At 28.4% G+C, this 18,581-nt stretch overlaps 5 protein-coding genes across 9 annotated transcripts; 4 read left to right on the forward strand and 1 right to left on the reverse strand.

The window, feature by feature from the left end:
- Positions 1-445: 445 nt before the first annotated feature.
- LOC122513480 (phosphatidylinositol 4-kinase type 2-alpha) lies at positions 446-3,557 on the forward strand. Its single transcript, XM_043629861.1, has 6 exons — positions 446-737; positions 894-1,012; positions 1,189-1,681; positions 1,779-2,044; positions 2,140-2,279; positions 2,354-3,557. The coding sequence occupies exons 1-6, from the start codon at positions 446-448 to the stop codon at positions 2,445-2,447; spliced, it is 1,404 nt and encodes a 467-aa protein (XP_043485796.1). The 3' UTR covers positions 2,448-3,557.
- A 99-nt stretch (positions 3,558-3,656) lies between these two features.
- On the forward strand, positions 3,657-6,076 carry LOC122513190 (stabilizer of axonemal microtubules 2-like). Its single transcript, XM_043629457.1, has 6 exons — positions 3,657-3,945; positions 4,128-4,405; positions 4,507-4,830; positions 4,892-5,141; positions 5,244-5,512; positions 5,602-6,076. The coding sequence occupies exons 1-6, from the start codon at positions 3,865-3,867 to the stop codon at positions 5,801-5,803; spliced, it is 1,404 nt and encodes a 467-aa protein (XP_043485392.1). The 5' UTR covers positions 3,657-3,864; the 3' UTR covers positions 5,804-6,076.
- A 1,874-nt stretch (positions 6,077-7,950) lies between these two features.
- LOC122513482 (signal transducer and activator of transcription 5B) lies at positions 7,951-14,913 on the reverse strand. Of its 4 annotated transcripts, none has more exons than XM_043629869.1 (9): positions 14,826-14,913; positions 13,790-13,955; positions 13,552-13,708; positions 13,084-13,430; positions 12,846-12,989; positions 12,299-12,767; positions 11,530-12,202; positions 11,061-11,445; positions 7,951-8,222 (listed from the first exon to the last, which is right to left on the reverse strand). In XM_043629869.1, the coding sequence occupies exons 2-9, from the start codon at positions 13,915-13,917 to the stop codon at positions 8,045-8,047; spliced, it is 2,481 nt and encodes an 826-aa protein (XP_043485804.1). In that variant the 5' UTR covers positions 13,918-13,955; positions 14,826-14,913; the 3' UTR covers positions 7,951-8,044. The 4 variants fall into 4 exon arrangements, with proteins under 4 accessions (XP_043485804.1, XP_043485802.1, XP_043485803.1 ...); XM_043629867.1 differs by having other exon boundaries at positions 14,822-14,910; XM_043629868.1 differs by lacking the exon at positions 14,826-14,913 and adding an exon at positions 14,494-14,757.
- A 197-nt stretch (positions 14,914-15,110) lies between these two features.
- Positions 15,111-16,364, forward strand: LOC122513486 (UDP-N-acetylglucosamine transferase subunit ALG14). Its single transcript, XM_043629877.1, has 3 exons — positions 15,111-15,200; positions 15,315-15,475; positions 15,557-16,364. Exon 3 carries the CDS (start codon positions 15,573-15,575, stop codon positions 16,203-16,205), a length of 633 nt encoding a protein of 210 aa, XP_043485812.1. The 5' UTR covers positions 15,111-15,200; positions 15,315-15,475; positions 15,557-15,572; the 3' UTR covers positions 16,206-16,364.
- On the forward strand, positions 15,899-18,196 carry LOC122513485 (lysine-specific demethylase 8). 2 transcript variants are annotated; one of them, XM_043629875.1, is made up of 8 exons: positions 15,899-15,990; positions 16,287-16,450; positions 16,546-16,687; positions 16,827-17,004; positions 17,088-17,249; positions 17,360-17,577; positions 17,666-17,824; positions 17,911-18,196. In XM_043629875.1, exons 2-8 carry the CDS (start codon positions 16,302-16,304, stop codon positions 18,166-18,168), a joined length of 1,266 nt encoding a protein of 421 aa, XP_043485810.1. In that variant the 5' UTR covers positions 15,899-15,990; positions 16,287-16,301; the 3' UTR covers positions 18,169-18,196. The 2 variants fall into 2 exon arrangements, with proteins under 2 accessions (XP_043485810.1, XP_043485811.1); XM_043629876.1 differs by having other exon boundaries at positions 15,982-16,061.
- The last annotated feature ends 385 nt before the right edge of the window (positions 18,197-18,581 follow it).

Below are 18,581 nucleotides of genomic sequence, written 5' to 3' on the forward strand. Positions count from 1 at the left end.
TTTAGCTCTTCCCAAATAATTATTAATACGCGAATATTATATAAAGTACTATATAGATCGTAGTTATAGAAAGGTAGTATAAATTTAAATATGGCGGTAATCCTATCAGCTGATACCGTCTGCTGGAATGACGGATTGCAATTTGGTTAACTGGTCTGTTTAGACCAGTCGTTTTAGTGCAAGTATTCTATTTAGTGATGATTATTTTTATATGACTCACACGTGTACAAAGATATTGAATTATTGTGTTCCCATGACGTAAAAATAAATAGAATAATATCCAATGTTGACAGAATTTAAAGGAAACAGATTTTGTAACCTGCGTCACTGACAGGTGGTGGTGCAGGAATGCAGTTAAACACATAAAATTTGGTTTTTTTTTCAATTATATCATTATCCAATTAGTATTTGAATAAATTTCCAATCCGAAGAAGATCCGGCTGTGATGAGTGACTCCGAACAGCGGCAACTGCACGTGCCTTATCGAGAATATCACAGTCAGAACAATACCAATCCTCCTCCTGCTTTGATTGAAACTGACGCATTAGTAGATCTGTCAGTAACATCCAATAGTTGTGTCTCAAGAAATTTGTCTACAGAACTACTTCCAGAGGTAGAATTTGTTCCAAACATAAGTAGCGATCAAACTATAGCCATTGATTCAACTGGGATAGACCGGGAGAGCCAGCCTCTCCTTGGTCGGTTGGAACTCGATGTTACCTTTAATCGATTCCCTGGTACGTTCTTACAACTAAACTTTTTTTTTATATTTTTTTTTCTTTTTCATATCGTAACTCTACTGTAATTAATATAATTATGAAAGCAGTATACGTAGATATCAAAAAGGATTTTTAATAAATGATGATTCATGATTTTAATTTTTTCCTCGTTAGATGACCCACAATTTTCAGAACTAGTATGGCAAGCAGAATGTGCAATAGACAATGGAATTTTTCCTGAAAGAATATATCAAGGTTCAAGTGGAAGTTATTTTGTAAAGAATTCGGCAGGGGTAAGGTATAATTTTCCAGATTTTTGTAATATATTGAATTATATAATGATATCGCAATACTATTAAATAATAATGTAATATACATTTGTGCGCTTGCGAATGCTTGTTATAGATACTTTGTCTATATAATATGTATAAGATCAATTTTTTTGTAATATCGATATTATATATTACAGAAGGTGATAGGTGTTTTCAAACCGAAGGATGAAGAACCTTATGGAAGATTAAATCCAAAATGGACAAAATGGATGCACAAACTTTGTTGTCCATGCTGTTTTGGAAGAAGTTGTTTGATACCAAATCAAGGATATTTAAGCGAGGCTGGAGCCAGTTTAGTTGACCGCAAATTAGGCCTTGGCGTTGTGCCGAATACTAGAGTAGTTAAACTTGTCAGTAAAACTTTTAACTATCCACGTTTAGATCGTCAAAAAGCACGTATGAAACAAGCCATCATGGATCAGTTTCCTACAGTTGGCTCGCATTTCAATCGTATTAGTTTACCTCCTAAAGTTGGATCCTTCCAAGTATTTGTAGATGCTTATAAAGATGCAGATTATTGGCTAAGAAGATGGGAACATGAACCTTTATCACCACGCTTGAGTCTTAAGTTTCAGCATCAATTTGAACGTTTGGTTATTCTAGATTATATTATCAGAAATACGGATAGAGGTAAAATTCTATGCATATAATATTTAAAAAAAAAGATCTTTATAATATTAATTTTCCCTCACGCTGTAAATAAATATGTCTTTTTTTTTTTTTGTAGGTAACGATAATTGGCTTATTAAGTACGATAATGGCGCAGAAAAAAATGGATCAGAACGTGGGGAAGTTAAAATAGCAGCGATAGATAATGGTCTGGCATTTCCATTTAAGCACCCTGATTCTTGGCGTGCTTATCCATATCATTGGGCATGGTTAAGTCAAGCAAAACAACCATTCAGCGAAGATACCCGTGCATTAGTTTTGCCACAGCTTTCTGATCAAAATTTTGTACAAGATCTTTGCGATGATTTGTACCAATTATTCAAAGTGAGTTACAGTTTTATTTTTGATTTTCTTTTTTTTTAAATTTATTTATTGCAAAAATATTACTTTATAAATTTATTATTATCTTACTGGTGCAGCAAGATAAAGGATTCGACAGACATCACTTTGACAGGCAAATGAGCGTAATGCGAGGACAGATTTTAAATTTACAACAGGCATTGAAAGATGCAAAAAGTCCAGTGCAGTTAGTTCAAATGCCTGCTGTTATAGTTGAAAAGTATATATTCTCATACTTATTTCAAACATTAATATTATAAATATACAATATTATAAATAATATTTATTTTTCAGAGCCAAGGGAAATGGCACACGAAGTTTGTTCTTATTTTCTGATACATTCACACAGCGCTTCCAAAATAAGAGTCCCTTTTTCTCTTGGTGTTAAGCATTTCTGAAAAGTGCTTAATTCAGTGTTTTAATAGCCAGTACCAGCTAAGAAAAGGAACTCTGGTGCACTGTAAAAGCTTGGATTACTTCTTTATTTAGATATTCATCTTTTGTCATCATAAGAATTTGATTTTCGATATAATTTTAAAAAATTAATTGATTAATCCTTACGTTTAATCTATCTTCTATTTATAATCTCTCATTTTAATTAAGGCATAACTAGCATTCGTATACAAATATTATAAACAGTAAAAATATATCATATTAAAAGTAATTTTTTTTTTTTTAAATAGACATAATACGAAATAAAACAGAGTCATAATGAGTACAATTGGATGATATAGGGATGTATATCGGTTATAATATATATTTATAACAAAAATGAACATACATTTCTACAATTTAGAGAGAAACTGCTCATACATGAATATATAAACATGCATTATTGGCAAATACATGTTATATAGTATAACTTGTGCCAATCACTTAATACAAAGTGCACTGATACATGTGTGTCATGTGCCTTTGTGTGCATATATTTAATAATATCGCGAGAGTAAAATATTTTACTGTGATGGAAGAAAGAAATCTCATCATCACAGTGATAATATGAAGAACAAACATTTTTAAATGTAATTAAAAATAGAAAACTATTATATTGTTATCACGCCTATATATTTTTCTGGGATATTATTGTCTGTAAAAATCGAGATTATTTTGTACATGTTTCTCTTCTTTTCTTCCCTCTAGAACAAATAGTTTCTTTATTTTCCAAAAAATTACTTTTGCTAGTTAAAGTCATTATATTAGTTGTAAATATATCATTACAATTTATATTGATACTAAAATAAAAATATCAGAGATTCCTCTTTATTTATTAATTAATTACTTTACTGTTTATTAGACAATATAAACAATAAAAAATATGGCTCACTTTTTGCAGAGTTTATTGCTCATGTATTAAATAAATTGATTGTGCAGAAACTATGTAAAATAAAGTAAGTCAATAAGTTCAATTGTTTTGTATATAATAAAAAAGAAAAAAAAAAAAAAAAAAAAATCAGCTATAATATGCTGCTTATACTTAGAATATATGCTGACAATTTTATATTTGCTTTTTATTTGTTATCATCATTAAATTTAATTGATCAATCCTGGATATTTAAAACAACACCCAAAAAATCTATTTTAAAATATTTAACATGACATTTAAATCCTTAATCCAAATTTGTTAAATTTTGTCATCAATTTTGACATCTATATTATACACACAAACCCCTTTGTTATTTTAATTATATTTTTATATTCTTTATACACAAGATTCCTTCACCCAAAGAATATATTTGACAAGATATTTGATGTAAAGTTATATAATACATTTGATTACATTTAATTATAATAAATCCATTGATAAAATGGAAGTAGTAGAAGTTTGCACTGAAAGGAAACATTGTCTAGACCCATCAAAGGAGAATTTACAATTGGGCCATAATAAAGTAATTTTTTTTCTATAAAAATATAATGATCATATTTCTTGAATATTTCTATAACGTTACCTGTAGATTTTTATTATTAATAATTGATGATAGTTTATTTAAAAAGGGAAAGTGTAAAATTAAAATATTAATATATGCGATCTTAAATATAATTAAATTGAAATATATGATTTCATATTTAGAGTATGCGAAGATATGTACAACCACCAAGAGTCAAATCATTTGCTCCTGAAAAATGCTACAGACCTCCATCGAAACCACTCGATACTTATACAACATATCACCTTTCATATATAAATATGGATCCAAGAACAGCACGATCTATTAGAGCTCAACCTTATCGTCCAATTCAAAAGCTTCTTAAATCGGATGAAAAATTTGCAAGCGAGACAACAAGTAAAATGAGTTATCAACCTATTTGGCGTATGGCTACTAGAAAACCAATTAAACCTAAGTTTAGGTATATGTAAAATTACTTTTTGTATTTGTTTATTTTGTTGAATTGACGCTGGAAATATTTCATTTCAATCGAATGACATAAATATTATTTCAATTTTGTAGACCTTTGCTGGGTCATAGCGGAGCATTCGAAAGTGACACTACAACTAAATGCGACTATATTCCAAAATATGCAGAAAAGTTAGATATGATAATACCTTGCGGAAGTATAAGAATAAGCGCAAGTCCTTTGGACGCTAATACGACAGCGGGTCTTTCTTATGTAAATCCTGGCATAATAGAACCTGCTACTAGCTTTAAACCTGTAATAAGATACCAACGACCTAGTCATTCAGTTTCAAAGGATACTACTCAAAAATTAAGTTATCAACCCTTTGCTGTTAGCAAAAAAGAAAAGTTTCCATGGGCACAGAAATCTACATATAAGTATGTATACTTATATTATTTTATTCAGGAAGGATAAACAAAATATTACTTTTCTTGCGAGGTCTCCAAAAGTTGCAATGTGTGGGAAGACTATTTATTCTGACAGTTATTTGGAAAGTGAAGTATACGAGAAGATGAAACCATGTATTCCTTGCGTAACAAATATATTACCTAGTAAAGCAGAATTTTTGGATAAGACTATTTATAAAGAAAGTTATTTGCCATGTGATATAGAAAAAACAAAGAAAATCGTTCCTCCAGCTAATATCTTCGTATCGAATGAAAAAATATCTACCGACACAACAAACAAGGTAAGAAAAATTTTCATAAAATATAATTAATAAATATAAAAAAAAGATAGTATATCATAAATAAAGTTTCTTATTGTATATACAACAAAAAATATGATATAGTTGAGCTATCAACCAGTGTGGTGTAAGAAACGTTCTCCAATTTTACCGCATAGTAGAAAAATGATAGAAGGTTCAATGCAAAGTGAAACTACAAATCGTGTTGATTTTTCACCAAAAATGAGTATACCTCCAAAAATGATTATTCCATGCAGTAGTATTCGTATACCTAATGATCCTATTGTCGATAAGACAACAACTGGATTATCGTTTATACATCCTGGTCAATTAGAACGTGTGAAAAGTTTTAAGCCTGTTACTCATTATTGCAGGTATCATATTTACAATATTTATAACATATAAATAATGTTATATTAATCAATAATTAATATTTTAAATTATTAAATTTTATATTTTATAGACCTATTACTAAGGTAGACTCTGAGACGATAAATAAATTATCATACCAAGCTTGGATGCCAATTCCTAAAATGGATATACCATGGGCACGTCGAACTACATATCAAGTTTCTAAAGATCCAATGATTACGGATACAATCTACCAGATGAGTTATCCTTTACCAGGATATTATATCGAAAATGAATGTCCATGTGCGGAGTAAAAATGTTGATATCGATACTTCTGAAAAAATATTATACAATATAGCTAGCTTTCTCTCAAAAATTTAGTTATATATATATATATATAAATTATAATTCATTCTGAAAAGTATTATATTACCTTTTTGATAAATGATATTTTTATTTTAAAGCAATTTTTGATCACAATATACATAAAAAGATATAATACACTTAATATACTTGCAGCACCTTTTTACTTGCACTGATAGGACTAATAACATTGTGTACTTAATATATAGATTTTTTTATGAAGATTTGTAAGGGCTTGGATCGAAACATTTGATTGCGCATAAATACATAAGCGCGCTACTTATGTTACATTTATATTATAATTACTGTATACAGGAGAGATTAATATATAAGAGCGTAATTATTTATCTTTTACGGAGAGGATAAAATTATTCTCAATAATAAAATAAACTCTAATCTTTGTGATAAAAGGATCAATAGACAATATTAACGTACATTTGCCTAAAGATTCGACTTATTTAATGATAAATATAAAAAGAGACAACAATGTGTGCAGTCCTAATGGGGACAAAATTCAGCATATATATATGTAATGGTGCTTTACATATGAATAACAATTGATAATTCTTTAATAATAATACGTATAAGACAGGGGAGAGATTGCAGAGCTCGAATATGAAACACAACTAAATTAAGCTACAATTATATATATATTTATATATATATATATATATTTCTTTTCACGTATATGTGTGTGTATATGTGTGCCTAAAGAAAATACTTATAAATGAAAGAATATTTTGTCATTATGCACAAACGCAATTTTTATGAGTTATTAAAAATAGCATAATTATATACCACATACAAACGTTTCATGTTAGATTATAAAATTTAGATTTTTTTTGTTAAAAAATATTAGTTTAATAATGGTAATTCATTATATACCAAGCATTTTTATATACCCCATCATCACACGTTGTTTATATGATCTGAGACACCTTAATAAAATATACTTAAAAATAAAGAATCCTCTTTTGTAAATACTTTTCAAAACTCGCAAATCATTTGATAAATATTGAAGTTTTGAAGTGTAAGGCACATATTTAGATCACATCAACGTTACCATATGCATATAAGTCTGCATTTTATCTCATTCTATATTGTACTACTTTAAATCTACATATTCATCAGATATATTTAACAGAAAGTATTAAGAGAAAGCTTAACAATTTCTACATGTTTTCGTGATTAAAAATGGAAAAATGATTGTCCATTTTATATATTCTGTTGTACTCTCTCTCTCTCTCTCTCTCTTCAAATCTATTGTCAATAGACCTTTTTGAATCTGACATGTAAAATTACACGATAATTCGTAATATATTCATTTAAAAAAATTACAATGAATTATTTTACTTATCTTTTATATAAAATATATAAAAAAAAAAAAAATTGTAATACATATGAATAAACATCTGAATAATATAATTTGTGTTTATTACAACAAACAAGTCATGAATTAAAGAGAAAATAAAAAGTTATTTTCATATAAACGAATAATTCATAGTCTTTCTTCATCAATACGTAAAATATAAATTTGCTGATATTTATCGTTGTTTCTACCATCATATCCTATATATAGATCATTATCTATGATCTTTTTTTTTGTACCCAGTGTTTTTCATATCTTACAATGACTTAAAACTAAAATAAATGGTTAATGAAAAGCAAAAACTAAGTAAAAAATATATACCCACTATAATTAAAAATATATATATATATATATTTAAAAAATATTAATCGTTATATATATCATCGTATTGAAGAAATAATTCCTTTCGTTTGTCAATGAAATTTTCAATTAAATTGACGCAAATAAACAAAACTTTTACATTTAAAACTGATAATAATTAGATTTAAATAATTCTAATAATATATAAAATCGTTTTACTTAACATAACAATATTATAAATTCTATTATAAATTTGTGTATAGTAATATATCTATGCATATTTTAAGAAATATTGCACTTATACGATAAATGTAATCGAAGAGGATAATATTATGATATTATTATTATTATTATTATTTTTCTTTTTTTAGATAAGTATGATCTGCCTGTACCATAAATCCCTCCCCTGTTAAATAACAAATGATCTCGAATCATATATTGCATGGATTATAATATCCAAGAAGAATAGAGATCGAAAATGAAGGTATGCGATGGCAACCGACAACTTTTTGCACCAATATACCTACTGCGGTTTGGTGTTGTATGACTGCATTAACTCGGAAAAACCAAAACCATTAAATTGGTCCAAGTTGAGATTCTCGTCGATAGTGGATAGTTCACCATTGCCCATCAAAACCACATAGTCCATGTCCGAGCTTGGTCGCCCACCAATACCTGAGTGGCCGAGACCCGAAGCATAGCTACCACAAATCAAAACACAACTCCAATCACTGGCAATCTCATCAACTATTCAAACATACAATGTAATATAAGCAGCTACGCTTTTTTCTTTTTTGTCTCTTTTTTTTTGTTTTTTAGCATAGGGCTTAACTTTGTGAAAATTTTGTGACCGAGTAGCTGGATAGCCGGTACAACACGGCAAGGGATTGTACAAACCACAAAACACCCACCCAACCAACATTTATTTTGCCACTACATTTGTAAAGAAACAAAGTAATGAAGTTTAATAGTTTAAAGAAAAAGAGAAAAACCAATATCACATACCCTTTATCATTCATATTTTTCAATGCGTGAAATATAGTATATAATGATGTTATAAATATTTATTACAGATTTCACTACGTTATTTAATTGTAAAATGGAGAAAAAAAAAAGAAAAAGATAAAGAAAAAGAAAAAGAAAAAAGAAAAAAGTACATGGCAGATGCAATGTAAGCTTGTTATCAACGTAAACAATTAAATTAATTGCCAGTTAAATTTATAATGATTATGACAATTGGAGTTGTGTTTTGCAGAGGTAGCTTGAAAATCTACAATTTTCCATTGTGGTTGTTGTACCGACTTGCTCCAGGCCTTTACCTTCTTCTTATTTTTATATAGAGAGTTATTATTATATCTAAATTATTAATTTTATGTAATAAAGCGAATCATTAGATTAACATTATTGTGTCGATTAAAACATACACATGAACATATATATATAGATATGTATAGAAATAAGTATGTAGACATATGTACACACAATTTTAAATGTTGTATAAAAATTGAAAAAGATCAAATACTGTATTAAAGCCATGGATAAGCCGTTTGATTGAGTTATTAGTTTTTTTTTTTTTTTCTTGATTTCATTAATTTTCTTTCACACTAAATGGAAGTACAAGAAATACATACCATTAAGTACTTTTTAATTTTGTTTTCTTTCTTTATATCGATGTATAATTTAACGAGATTTAACACTCTCTCTCTTTTAAAGCTTTTCGTGTAACAAAAAAAAAAAAAAAAAATAAAAATTAGACATAATATCCGAAAGGTTCCAGAAGTTCATATCACAACCTTAATAAATGTATAAATCATATCTTATTATGATCTTTCATAATATGTGAAACGTTTAGCTCAATGTTAGTATATTATTATAAAATATTTAAATAATACTGAAAAATATTAGTTTATATTAGATTTGTAATTGTATAAAAGTACAAATAACATCTACGTATATATTCTATCTTTATACTTTTAATCTAACAAAGTGATTTTATTTAATGAACTTATAGAACCTTAAATCGATGGCAAAGTACTTCACAATGAAATTGTAATTCTAAATTTAATAATAATTAATGTCATATTATAAATTGATTGAAAATTATAATTGTAAATATCGATCTTATCAATGCTAAACGATATCAATAAAAGTATACGTGTATATAAGTTTTTTCTAAATTCTAAAAAAAGAAAATAATATTAAACCTTTATATACTGAAAGAAAAATCAAATATCTTGTGATAAGATATTTGAAAATTAAATGCTGCGATCAAAAACTTAATATAAAATAGATTATTATAAGAGAAAATATTTGTGAAGATAACAAAATTCTTCATTTAAATGTAGCTCTTTAAATGCAATTATCTTTTTCTTTTTTTTTTTTGCACATAACTAATATTCCATATATAGACAAAATCAAATGAATATAATTTTGTATACTGTGTTGGTTTTTTTGATATCTTACTTTAATAAAGTTCTAAAAAGTGTGTATATATCCGAGAATACAAAAAATGCATATAAAAAAAAATACTGTTATAGTTTTCTGCACAGAAATTCAGAAGATATGCAAAGTAATATTCATAGGAATGTCACATCATTTCTTTCATTAGAATTCACTCAATTCACAACGTCAATGTATTATTACATACATTATTATTCCATATACTAGAATACAATTGGATTTCATATAACAATTTTTAATAGAGTATAAAAAAAGAATATACTCTTGATAAAATATTTAATTTATTTGCAGTCTTGTATAATTTTCTTTTTTTTTTTTTTCTATCGAAAACATATATTTAGTATACAATATATTTCTTGAACAAAATATATTTAGTTAATGGGAGAAAGAAAAAAAAATATAAAAAAAATCTCATATCAAAATTTATAAAGGTGAAAGAGTATGACAGCGTGTAAGAATTTCTTTTTAAAACCTTCAATGATCGAAATTTCATTTTTACATTGTATAAATTGAATCATAGTAAATGAAATTAAACGTCTTTTACTAAAAATCTATAATTAAAAAAGCCCCCAAAACAAACAAACAAACAAACAAATAAATTCTAATCGAATAAAAAATATAAAAAATTAAACGCGTAATTGTTTCATTTTATTTATAATTAAAATGTGATAACTAATATAACAATTTATATTTACTTTTGCTTAGATCTTTCATTATATATTTCTCTTTTTAATCGAACAACTAGTATAATATTTTTCATATAATTTTAATAGATTTCGAGTCAACTTCAATCATAAGTACCGCATGTATTTATATACAGGACGGATTATTTAATATTTGTATCTGAAATATATATCTTTCATGCATTTAAAAGCAATGAAGTTATTTCATAAACGTTAAATAACTTTCTATTTTTCTTTTTTCTTCTTTTTTTTTTTATATCAATATAATTTCAGAATATCTGAGATTCAGTCTCAATATTAAATTTAACTTTGCACATCTTCTATGAAATATCTATGTCAGTATAATTCATGAAATTATTCATCTCAATTTAAAAAATACTATATCCAGAAACTGACCTGGAAGCAACAGATGGAGTATCACGTGTTACAGATGGATCTGGACTGTGTGCTTGGAATATTGTAGAAGGTGTAGCAGGATAACTTCCACTTGGACAACTTTGACCATTATTACTAACGCAGACCACTGAAGAATGGGAAGGTGTTTGACTTCCTACAACTGGACCACCCCATCCAGGTACGTGTGTTACAAGTAATGGCTTAACATATCCATTTGCTGATGTTAATCGGTTTTCTGGTGTATAATATTTAGAGAAAGCGTGATCTTTCTGTATATCAGGATACAGATATAAAAGATGCTGCAAATCGGAGACTCGATCCGCTAAACTGCGGATAGCAAAATCTTTGCTTGTAAATGGTTGAAGCATAAAAACTTCTGTTTGATCTAAAATAAGAAAAACAAAAGTAGAGATAAATTTGTGTATAAAATGTTTTCTTTTATATTATTACTATTATAATAATGTATTACCTCCAACCCAAGCGATGGTAACTCCGCCAAGTTCTGAATCAGAAAAACGCATTAAGAAAGTCCCCGATGCACAGTTAGCTAACATTTCTTCGGCTTGCTTTTTTCTAACAAATCCAAGAATGAATCCGTCTATCCAGGGACTCCTCAAATGTTCTCTGGTTAATTTCATGACAGCATAGAACCATTCCCAAAATGTAAAGTTTCTTTCTGGTAAGGGTTCCTTACAAAACTGAGCCCAACTAAGAAGTAAACTAGAATATTCTTGACCACCTGAATTTCCACCTCTAAATGCCTTCTCAGCAAGAAAATGAAGATTATCGTCTGTTAAAGGTCTTCCCGTAGCTGATCTGAACTTAACGTTCAATGCTTCTGCTACTTGTCCCCATGGTACTTTGTCAGGTACAACAAAAGGAATTCTTCCAGGTTCTGCGAAAGCGTTGTCCCATGTAACTGTAGCCCATGCATGAGGTTCTTGATTTCCATGTACAATTACTACGACTGGTAAGCTCAAAGTCCACACTTGAAATACTAATTCACCCCCACCAACACTGAATTGAGATTGAAATAGAAGAGAAAATTTTTCATCCATAACTGATTCTGTACCCTTCTTTTCAGCTCTTTTAATCTTTTTTAATTGCATATTTCGATAACTCACTGACAGTTGTCGTGTTGCCTAAAATCGAACATAGAGTGTTTTTTTTTTTTAAATCTATTTTTATCAGATTAATATAGAAACAATACAACCATCTCTTATAATTACTATACTTACTTGATGATATTCCATTGTTCCACTGTTATTTAAAATTTCACCACTAACTTCTCCGCATTTAGCCATTTTTCCATTTTTTAATTGAATATTTGCTTGGCTTTCACTAATTATGCTTACTTTTACTTGAGGCGGTGTCATATGAACGTTTAATTTGCCTCCAACTAAGAGACGTACAGTACTTGTAAAACGTGTATTAGTTTTCATTACTTGTGGTGGTTGTTTTTCTATGATAAATGTACTAGTGACTAAGGAACTAAGAAGTTGCGTGATCTGTGAATTTAAAGTGGGAAGAATATCTTGTATTCCTGGAGGATCCAGGCCAAATTTCTGCTTCAAGTGTTCCGCTTCTTTGATTTGTTGTCGATTATGCCATATTAATTCTGCAAGACTTTCGCACCATTCTTGAATGGAATCTAAATTACTGTTAAACGGTGCTCCGTTTCCAGCTAATTGTTGATCCCTCTTCCACCTAAGTTACATAATCAATTATATTACAATAATTCGTATGTTTTAAGATATTGTATATATTAATTTTTAATATATTTACCTGATTAATTCATCATCGAGAACTCTCGATTGTAATGTATTTAATCTGGCAATAGTATCCTTCAATTTATCTGCCAGTGATAAGCGTAATTGCATTAAACCCGTAGCTTTTTGATTCAATAATTGATCTTGAGTTTCTTTTTGCCTGCAATATGTGTTAAAGTATATGGATAAAAATGATGTATTGAAATATTTGATAATTCACATGCGTTAATATAATTTTAATGAATATAATATACCGTCTGATTTTCATCTCCAAGTCACTAACTTGTTGATTTTTCGGTTGAGTGGCAAGATGTTGCAAATGAGCATTTATTTTTGTGCATTCATGGTAACTAATAGCAAAGGCCTCCTGTTCCTGTTCCATTTTCCGCAATTCTTCCCCGCTTTCTTGTGTTTTACGTCTTATAACTTCAACTTGTTGGGCTATTTCTGCGACAGAGTCTCCTACCATTAAACCAACCCGACTGGCGCTCATAGTCATAATACCTCCAATATTTTCTAGCTGAGCGACAAGTTTCATTTCTGTTCCTAAGCAATGTCTAATTATTTTAAAAAGGGTAGTAGGATTGTCGGTGTATCTATGCTGTTACAAAATAATAAAAAGCGATGAAAGGATAGTTGGATATTTTTTTTTAAAACTACAAGCTAATATATATATATATATAATAAATTAAAAAAAATGTTAAACGTGTGTGTATATTTACTCTGAACATTTTGGCAGCTTCCATAAGCTTTATTTTCGTTAAAAATAAATCTTCGTTGTTTAAAGTACTCGCTTTAACTTCTAATTCTTGTATTAAAGAACCAATTAGATTAGCTATGTATTGTTCGTATTGCGGATTATCAGGTTCTATATCGGTCCTGCAATGGAAAAAGAATCTACACGTAAAGTAAATATTGTTAAAAAGAATAATTAAGTAATTCTTAGATACCACATCTTACCACATTTTTTCTTCGATCCATGACGAGAGAAAGTGTCGTACTTCGATAGGGAAATGTTCACCATAAACAGAACGCACTTGTTGTAGTGCCTCCTGTGGTAATTGCTGTGCTTTAGTCCACAGGGCCATTCTGGAAGCAGTAATTTGGACTCGTAGCTCTCAGGACCCTGATGAAAAACGAAATAATATTAAAAAACATTGCTTCTTCAAAAGTAATTCATGAAAAAAAATAATATTACAAATAATTATTTTCCATGGAATAAATTTTTTTCCTACAGAAAAAAAATGTTAACAATTTATTCGAGGCGCCATTGTTACGACATAAAATATGGTATTCCAAATATAAAACACGTTATATAAATACTTTTACCAAAGATAACCCATCATCGATCGATGATCAAGAAGATCTAAGAAAACCTAACCTCTCGATAAGAAACGTTCAATGGATCACCGAACGAAAGTATCATTAAACGTATTTAAAATTTAATCAAAACAAAGTATAAAAATCAAATAAATACATATGTGTATATATATTATAAAATACGTACCTAAAAAAGCTTGGGAAAAAAACTGTACGCTTGAAACTTAAACAAAAAAAAAATAAGAAGAAGAAGAAGAAGAAGAAAATGAACGAAGAATAACTTCAAGGCGCTCACATTTATCGAATGAAAAATTTCATATGAGTCTCTAAACATATCGAATTACCTTTTCGTATCTATCGATAGACACTCTCACTTTGGCACAAAACAAATTATCAAAATTAATCTCGATTATCGCGATGAAGATTATTTTTCCATGAAAATATTATATATGTGTAAATTTTATAACAAAGATTATAATGCTTAATAATAATTTCGGATCTTAAGAGCGTATAGAATGACGTATACCGATAACGCGTAAATAGATAAGCGGAAAGAGAGAGAGGGAAAGGAAGAAAGAGAGAGAGAGAGATAGAGTGAGTGAGAGAGAGATAGAGTGATTGAGAGAGAGAAAGAAGGTTTCCTTAGTGCTTAATAGAATGCGTTTTATTCACCTACTGCTGGTCCAAAAATACGAGCCTCCAGGATGTTCACTTCACGTATCACTGTCCACCCTTTCTCGTAGATGATTTACGGAATAATATTTAAATTAATAATGCAATTTACACCCACGATATATTTATAAACGAATATAACGAAGCGGGGAACCGGCCACACACGAGAATCTCATCAATAAGTAATCTCCCCTCTTTTCGTTGCACCCAACGTCGAAGTGCCTCCTCATGGATGAGGAATTCCGAGAATTCAAAACCGTTAATGGCGCGGGGAGAAGTGGAGGGAAATGTCACGTGACCTAAAGACAGATTAAGCATGCGCAGGTAACGAGATTACTCAGGAGCGTATCAACAAAATGTTATTTGGGCGATAAGAAACGTACGTCTAAAATTCATTTCTTACCGATTAATTATTTCTTGTCTATTTTCTTTTTTTTTCTTTTTTTTTGTGTCCTTTTTGTATTTATTAATTAATAGTTTTAATTATATATAGATTTTTCAACATTTGGAATTGTTGTTATATTATCATAAATACGATATTGTTATTTCGTTTGAATATACAAGATTTTGATGTATAACATCCATCTGAATTGTACACCTGAAAACAATTTTCGTTGAATTATTACTTGGACATCTTAATTCTATGGATCAAGGGTCTGTAAATTTACTTTTTTGGATATCTATACTTATATATTTAATTAGAAATGATATTTTATTATATATAATTTATTTCAGATAATGCAAGGACAAAATGGTCTTGTCGTGTATTCATATTTTTTTAATTGTATGTCCCTTGATCATTATTGTAAGAATTTTATTTTTAATGTTTATGAAAGATAAAAAAACAAGAGCGAAGGAACTCAGAGAAACACCGGCAAAAACTATGATAATATTAGGATCGGGAGGACATACAGCAGAAATGTTGCGGATTGTTAAATTAATGGATTATGAAAAGTATACGCCTAGAATATATGTTTCTGCTTCTACTGACAATATTAGTATAGATAAAGTAAAAGACATAGAAGAAATGAAAAATGATTATAAAATAGTAAGGATCACTAGAAGCAGAGAAGTTGGACAATCGTATATTTCTTCTGTATGGACAACTCTTACAGCAACGTTAGAAGCCACATCTCTTTTATGGTCGGAAAAGCCAGAATTACTTTTATGTAATGGTCCAGGAACTTGCGTTCCTTTATGTATCGTAGCATTTGTATTTAAAATATTCTGCGCTCTTAACGTAACTACCGTGTTTATAGAAAGTTTTTGTAGAGTTAAAACATTTTCATTGACGGGAATTATTTTATATTATTTTGTAGATCATATAATCGTAAGATGGCCATTTGTAAATAAATCATTGTACGACAAAGTTTATTTGTCATAATTATAAATATATATATTTGTTTTTTTTTTCCACAATGAATATAATTTCTAATTTTATGCGTACCTATGGTGTCAATTTCAGAAAGCGCTATAGAACATGTTAATGATGACTTGCGAGGCACGATTAATCAATGAATTAATAGATTGGATATTATTGAAAGAAGATTTGAAATATTTGCCAACTGAAATAGAAGTACACTTAGTGTCTATTATTGACGTGTTAAGAAGATTTAACATAGACAAATTGTAAATATATAATATTACATTACATTATATTTTTGATCAATTTATAAATATTCTTGTTAATGCATAGTGTTTTTTTTTTTTATTTTTGATTAAAGAGACAAGACAAAATGGATAAAAAAATCTTTAATTACAATAGAAGCTTGTTTAGATCGTACCTGGGAAATATTAAATTCGGGCCATTGGAAAGATGTTCCGATATCGTATAGATATAGTTATTCTTTTTGTAGTCTCGTAAAGGTATAGAACAGATTTAGTAACAATGATTTATGTTATATTACAGTAATTTTTACAAAGTTTTATTAAAGAAAAAAATATATTTTATTAATTGTAATACGGAGAACGTATACTTCGTCAATATTAATATTTATATTTTTAGGTAATACTGTTAGAAATAGAACATGAACAAAATAAAGAAAAATCATCAGATACAGAGATACGAGTATTGCAAGAAATTATTCAACAAATTGATAAAGGTATATTATTAGGTGCTCCATTACCTAACGAGCCATCATTACTAACATCAATTGCTTCCAAAATAAATAATTATTATAGTAGTAAGTACAATTATTTATCGAAGAAATCATTTCTAATATCAAAGTAATCATTATATCGAAAATTAGGTATTATTTTTTGGTAGAATTTGCGAGAACACTTAATGTAAAAAAGATAGAAATTGATTATAGTAAAGTTTCTCAATCGTTGCTTCCTGAATTTGTACAAGTTAATCGATACAAGGTACCTTCTATGGAATTATTTTATAAAGACATCTTTATACCAAAAATTCCAGTCATAATAACAGGTAACTATAATTATTTCATTTTATTATTACAAATAACAAAATAGAAATAATGTTCGATGAACTGCATATAGAATATATGAATTAGTATATTTATAAGAATATCTTTCTAGATTCTATGAAGCATTGGAATGCTTTACATTTATGGCAAGATATTGATTATTTGAATAAAATCGCAGGAAGTCGTACGGTGCCTATTGAAATAGGATCTCGTTATACAGAGGAAGATTGGAGTCAAAGTTTAATTACATTTTCGGAATTTTTACAATCGCATATAATTAAGGCCACCCAAAACGTTGGTTATTTGGCTCAACATCAGCTTTTTGATCAGGTATTATTTAAAGAAAGAAATATCGTATAATGTACGTAAGCTATTTTTAGTGTATTTCTATTCATTACGTTTTTGTATTCATTAACAGATACCAGAATTACAAAATGATATCGTCATACCAGACTATTGTTCGTTTTCTGATAAAGAAGATGTAGAAGTTGAGCCACCAGATATAAATGCATGGTTTGGACCAGCTGGAACTGTGTCACCATTACATTTTGATATAAAAAATAATTTATTATGTCAGGTACGGAATAATATCTGTATATATATATATACATTTATTATTGTTATATTCTATTACTCTCTAATAATAATTATTATATTCTTTAGGTATTCGGTTATAAAAGAATATTTTTATATAATCCATCTGATACAATAAATTTATATCCCTATGATACAAAATTACTTGATAACACAGCACAAGTAGATCCTCTCAAACCTGATTACATTAAATGGCCAGATTTTAAAAAGGCCAAAGGTTTTATGTGTTATTTAGGACCAGGTGAAATGTTATATATTCCACCTAAATGGTGGCATCATGTAACTGCACTCACAACAAGTTTTTCAGTCAGTTTTTGGTGGACTTAAAAAATACCTCTCACAATTTTAATCAAAATTTTAAATCATAAATATTGTACACATCTCTTGCGTTTAAATAAATATTAAAAATGTTATATTAAAAACATATCTCTTTATGTAGATATTATATTTTTAACAATTAAAAATATGTCAAAATTAATAATATAGTTCATTATGCGTAAAAATATAAGTCGACGTGTGTATCGTTAATTTATATCTACATTGTCAAATTACTCTTATTCAGTAGTGTAATGTACGTTCGTTATTAAAATATAAGTTTTAAAAGAGAATACTTGTTTTATCAATCTTATTATGAATATGACATACTGGACATGTTTGACAATGATTAAACCATTGCTTAATACACTGCGAGAGAGAGAGAGAGAGAGAGAGAGAAACATATATTATTTCTATTTAGAATA

This window comes from Polistes fuscatus, unplaced genomic scaffold (genome assembly GCF_010416935.1).
Source record: "Polistes fuscatus isolate 324 unplaced genomic scaffold, CU_Pfus_HIC Scaffold12, whole genome shotgun sequence".
Classification (NCBI taxonomy): Eukaryota; Metazoa; Arthropoda; class Insecta; order Hymenoptera; family Vespidae; genus Polistes; species Polistes fuscatus.

Excerpts from the sequence above, each read along its gene's own strand:
- LOC122513190 (XM_043629457.1), top strand. The coding sequence starts at position 3,865 with ATGGAAGTAGTAGAAGTTTGCACTGAAAGGAAACATTGTCTAGACCCA. Across the intron at positions 3,946-4,127 it reads TACAATTGGGCCATAATAAA|AGTATGCGAAGATATGTACA; the intron begins GTAATTTTTTTT and ends TTTCATATTTAG. Across the intron at positions 5,142-5,243 it reads CTACCGACACAACAAACAAG|TTGAGCTATCAACCAGTGTG; the intron begins GTAAGAAAAATT and ends AATATGATATAG.
- LOC122513486 (XM_043629877.1), top strand. The coding sequence starts at position 15,573 with ATGGTCTTGTCGTGTATTCATATTTTTTTAATTGTATGTCCCTTGATC.
- LOC122513480 (XM_043629861.1), top strand. The coding sequence starts at position 446 with ATGAGTGACTCCGAACAGCGGCAACTGCACGTGCCTTATCGAGAATAT. Across the intron at positions 738-893 it reads TACCTTTAATCGATTCCCTG|ATGACCCACAATTTTCAGAA; the intron begins GTACGTTCTTAC and ends TTTCCTCGTTAG. Across the intron at positions 2,280-2,353 it reads CCTGCTGTTATAGTTGAAAA|AGCCAAGGGAAATGGCACAC; the intron begins GTATATATTCTC and ends TTTATTTTTCAG.
- LOC122513485 (XM_043629875.1), top strand. The coding sequence starts at position 16,302 with ATGTTAATGATGACTTGCGAGGCACGATTAATCAATGAATTAATAGAT. Across the intron at positions 17,005-17,087 it reads AATAAATAATTATTATAGTA|AATTTGCGAGAACACTTAAT; the intron begins GTAAGTACAATT and ends ATTTTTTGGTAG. Across the intron at positions 17,250-17,359 it reads AATTCCAGTCATAATAACAG|ATTCTATGAAGCATTGGAAT; the intron begins GTAACTATAATT and ends ATATCTTTCTAG.
- LOC122513482 (XM_043629869.1), bottom strand. The coding sequence starts at position 13,917 with ATGGCCCTGTGGACTAAAGCACAGCAATTACCACAGGAGGCACTACAA. Across the intron at positions 13,431-13,551 it reads AAGCTGCCAAAATGTTCAGA|CATAGATACACCGACAATCC; the intron begins GTAAATATACAC and ends ATTTTGTAACAG. Across the intron at positions 11,446-11,529 it reads TACCATCGCTTGGGTTGGAG|ATCAAACAGAAGTTTTTATG; the intron begins GTAATACATTAT and ends TTCTTATTTTAG.